The following is a 4980-nucleotide window of genomic DNA, read 5'->3' as shown; positions in this document are numbered from 1 at the left end:
CAAAATAATATAATCCAGAGAAAAATCAAACATATGAAAGCATCATTTTTCATCTCATTTTGCATTTTTCATGTGCAATCAAACATAGGCTTAGTATAATTAGGGTCATTTTGATAAAAATCAAGAAAATGGATTTTAAAATTATAAAATTATCCTTTTTACTATGTTATATTCACAAATACTCCCATCAATGTTTTAGATTACAGATAAGCCCTTTTGATAGAAGTGCGTTTGCACATGCCACCTTTAGTATAAGATAACATTGCAATAGGCTCCAACAGATAATCCATGATCTGTAATGGGGGACGAAGGAGAAGAAGACGAAACCAGAAACTCGGACTGGGCCGAGTTGACTCACGAGTGCTTGACGAACATCCTGGCTAGGCTGAGCTTGGAAGACAGATGGAAAGGGTCCATGTTCGTCTGCAAGTCATGGTTCCACGCCTGTAAGGATCCTTCTCTCTTTGCCGTTTTCAACCTCGAAACCCAATTCGACTCGGTGAACGAGTTGTCTCTCTGGTGGTCTCCGGGTTTCGAGAAGAAGATCGATGCCATGGTTCGATCTGTTGTCGATTGGAGCGATGGAGCTATTAAGGAGATCCGTGTCAGGCACTGCTCCGATTCCTCAATCGCTTTTGTAGCCGAAAGGTATGATTTTGTTAGGGTTAAGGATTTGATTGGATTGGTAATTGAGATTAGGGTTTGAATTTGGCCATTAATGTGGTCTTATAGATCTCGTATCGAATTTGATTAAATTGATTTATAGTGTTGAAAAATGATACATAGAAATAAAACTGATCGATTTGATTCTAAAAGAAGTGAATGGGGCACCCCTTTTGATTGTGTACTTTGCAGTACACAAAAAATTGGTTAATTGCTAAAATTTTGGTAAATTTTACAAAAAATTGGTAAATTTTACAAAAAATTGGTAAATTTTTGGAAGAAGGGACTAGCCCATTAAATCAGTGAATCGATCGTCAATTATCGGTTAATTGCTGAATATAGCAATGTTTGTGCCTTTCACCCTCAAAATTGTATCTTCTTCAACATTCAAATCTCAAGAACAATATAGTTTTTTTTTTTTCTTTAATATGCTTAAGAGGTTAAGGGCTTAAATTTGATGCGTTCCAACAGGTCTAGGCCTTTTAGCGTATTGGTTTAGGTTCCTAACATTCGGTATTAGAGCCAATCCCACTTTTCAGGTTTGAGTCACAAAAAGGCTACAGATTATGGGAAAAACCCTGAGAAAAGCCCCACCTAAAGTGAAAGCGGCCAGATGTCGGCTGCGGAGCATAGTGGTTTGTTACGTGTCTAAGTGGTTAAGGGGCTTAAATTTGATGTGTTCCAATTGGTCTAGGGCTTTTGACATATTGGTTTAGGTTCCCAACAATTTTTAGAGAGGTTTGAAAATGATGGATTTTGATAAGAAACCTAAAAATATCATTTGTATATTCTCCGAGATTTTTCAGATTTTTTCACAAAACTTGCCCTAATTTATTCAAATTAACCTAGTTAAACCCCCATTGAATAATTACTGAATACAAAATTGGTTACTGAGATATTAGTAAAGTTTATTTTGTACTCATTGATCAATTGCTAGATTCGATTCAATTCAATTATTCTCCACTTTGATGTCCATGTCCTAGATTCACCTTGCACAAATTTTGATGTCCCTATAGCAAAATGTTTACGCTTAAATTACCAAAAAAAAGGAGGTAGTTTTTTATTTATTTGGTTGTTATTAGGTACTAATTGTAACGAGAAGAAAATAATTTATGGTAATGAGTCCGTCGTCGTTGTTAGATGCCTATTCTATTTGTTTTTAAATATGTAGATACGATATGGCTCATGGGAATGAAACATTGTTCATATCTCTTACAAGGAGATGCAACTCCCTTGGAAGATTTGAATTAGGAGATTGTATTTATTTTGAATTATTGTGTTTTTGCGCCAATACTTGGATTGTGTCATTTAGTATCAGAGTCATGTTAGAACACACAATGAAAATGATGTCAGGAGGCTAAGAGAATGGAGAACTTGGAGACAAAACTTAAGTTCTTGAGGAAATTTCATATTAACAATTTCGATCCTTGATCAACAGAGTTACTGAGATCCTCCAAAATATGAGAGCTTAGAATGTGAAATGTGACCAATTTTCATCACACAACAGATGACCATAGGAAAGATTCAATATTCAAGTCTATTATTAATCAATGAGATGAGGTTATGGAAGCAAATACTTGTAGTTTTGATCTTGGAGGAGAAATTTATCCATGAGCGCTGGAGCTTGAATTTTTGTGATCTAATGGTGAAGATTCAATGAGTTAGATTTATTGAGAAAAGAAAATCTTTGCCATCCAGGAAACCCTAGAAGCTGAAAATGGTATCATTTCCTCATTTCATTTGGAGGAGGCAATTCATTGATACAAGTGAATGAGTGAATGATGTGTTCATTCTCACTAGAAAGATTCACAAAAGCTCTATATATGAGATTTGAACCAATCAAGTTTGAAAATTTTGTTGGGGTTTTGGCTAAGTTCTGACAGTCTCTTTAAGGAGTACCAAGCCAAGTTCAAAAGACTAACCAACCATAATATTGGGTTATGTGAACATTCCTAATTACTTCAAGGAATTAAACTCATATATTCATTTTTCCTAAAATAATAACAATGCAATACAAAATAAAATAAAAAATTAAAGAACAAAAGTGTTAGCCAAGATGTTGTCATTCCCTCTTAACTTAAAAAAAAAAAAAAAGATTCAGGGATGACATCGAACCACTGGTCCTCTATAAGGTTGACTTAGAAAGTTTTAGAATTTTTTTTTACTTATAAAAAAAAAGATTTGTGGTGGGAGAAAAGATTATGCTTCTTGGAGGTATTATGAATAATATTGCCTACCTATATGTCAAAAAATGGAAAAATAACCCTTAAGCTACTAATAAAACATGGTTTTGATTGTTCAATTGGTAAGTCTCATCTTGGATGATAGTTTCTCCTGGCAATCAGACTTACAAAAGACACATAACCACTTTCATGCATTATCTATGCCATAGCAGTTGAGTCACTTATGTTTTCTTTTAAAAATTTTAGCCCTATAATATATTCTTGCAATACATAGCTTGTCTGTGCTGCACTTTCAGGTGTACAAACCTGCAAGTTCTTTCAATCAAGAGCTGCCCAAATGTGACAGATACATCTATTGCTAAGGTAGCATCCGGATGTCCCATGCTTTCAGAACTAGACATCAGCTACTGCTACGAAATCTCTCATGAATCTCTAGGTTTGATTGGGCGGAATTGCTCAAACCTCAAAATCTTGAAACGAAATCTAATGAATTGGCTAGACCCCTCCCAACACGTTGGAATCGTCCCAAATGAGTATCTAAATGCTTGCCCACAAGATGGTGATAGAGAGGCTGCTGCAATTGGAAGGTTCATTCCTCAGCTGGAGCATCTTGAGCTTCGATTCTCTAAGATATCAGCACGTGGCCTTGTTTCAATCTATGAAGGGTGTCCGAACCTCGAATACTTGGATCTGTTCGGATGTGCTAACTTGACTAGCCGTGATATGGAAAATGCATCGTCCAACTTGAAGAATTTGAAGAGGCTTGTGAAACCGAATTTCTACATCCCCAGGTCTGTCTTCCACACAGAAAGGTACGGTCATTGGAGGTTGTATGATGAGCGCTTCCAAACAAGTATTTTCCAGATTTGATAAATCAAGGAAACATGTGTCATCTTGACCGATATTGGTTATTTTTCTTGAAGAAAAATCCCTTGTCAGGTACAGAAATTTGGTTACATTAGTTATTCTGTGTTGAAAAGTTATCTTACTTTTGTTGCAGATTATAAAGTGTATGGAATTTGTATTTACATCTTCTTGTTGTATTTTGGTACCAAAATTTATTTCTATTAATCTGTATCGTACTTTTGAGTTTTTCCCAAAATACAGTCTAAATCGCGTAGCATTTTCATGAGGGCATTTTAACACTAAAGAACAATGATCTAAACATGTTCGCCAACCCTGCGTCAGTAAGTGGAGGTCTTAAGTTCGAATCGTCTCTTAGGGGCCACTCTCAAGGATTTATCTTATAAATTATTCGGTCCATGTGGGTGGAGGGGACTGCATGTTCCCAAGGTTAGTCAAAAAATGGCAAAATGTTTTCGAAGATATTTTTTTATTGACAAACCACAATTTTCTCACAAGACACCAATCTTTTGAAACATTTTTTATTTTTATTTTTTTTAAATATTAAGGATGTAGATAATCATTCATGGTAGCACATCATTTTTTTTTTCTTTTTATCTTTCAAAAAACATGGACCCAACCCTTGGATCTTTTTTCTGAAAAATCTTGGAAGGAGATGAATCCCAACTCTTGTTCAAAGGATTTGAAATAATGGAGATTCCCAATGATGGGTACCATGATAGACCCATTCAAGTAATGTACAAGACCATCAATGCCATCCATGGGTCTTTTTAGTCCTAGACAACCTTAAAGGATACCTTGAGGATGTTAATGGCACCAAACCAACCAAAATTGGAAAGACTAATGATAAATCGATGTGGCAAATCATACGCGTCTGTAAGCGGCTGACGTGACAAGGGCACAGAACCGTTGATCTTTTTCCTTGTATATCCTGAAGAAAAAGATCTATGGTTATGCCCTTGCCATGTCAGTCACGTATAGGCCACGCATGTTTTGCCGCGTCCATTTATCACGGTTCAATTGGAAAGCATCGGCCACATTCCCTCCCATGGTCTCTCTGTCACACACACATAAGTTCTTCCTATTAATCCTAGAAGAAGATTTGGTGTGCAATAATGTTATTAATTGGTGTGGTATGAGTAAAATTTGGTGTGACAATATAGGTACACTTTCCCTTGAATCCTCACTGTTCGTTATTCATTTCTTGACTTTGTCAATGTAAGAATACCAAAAGATATAAAACCAACTACCGAGGTGTAATTGATAAAAT

The 4980-nt window shown here is 35.7% G+C and overlaps 1 protein-coding gene across 1 annotated transcript; it reads left to right on the top strand.

The window, feature by feature from the left end:
• The first annotated feature begins 267 nt into the window (after positions 1 to 267).
• LOC147392738 (F-box protein SKIP1-like) lies at positions 268 to 3913 on the top strand. Its single transcript, XM_086456244.1, has 2 exons — positions 268 to 648; positions 3143 to 3913. Exons 1-2 carry the CDS (start codon positions 299 to 301, stop codon positions 3714 to 3716), a joined length of 924 nt encoding a protein of 307 aa, XP_086312370.1. The 5' UTR covers positions 268 to 298; the 3' UTR covers positions 3717 to 3913.
• Positions 3914 to 4980: the final 1067 nt, after the last annotated feature.

Source organism: Akebia trifoliata, chromosome 10 (genome assembly GCF_017979445.1).
Source record: "Akebia trifoliata isolate Shusen 1 chromosome 10, ASM1797944v1, whole genome shotgun sequence".
NCBI classification, from domain to species: Eukaryota; Viridiplantae; Streptophyta; class Magnoliopsida; order Ranunculales; family Lardizabalaceae; genus Akebia; species Akebia trifoliata.
The sequence above is the reverse complement of the archived record's forward strand: the minus strand, read 5'-3'. Positions and strand labels throughout refer to the sequence as shown.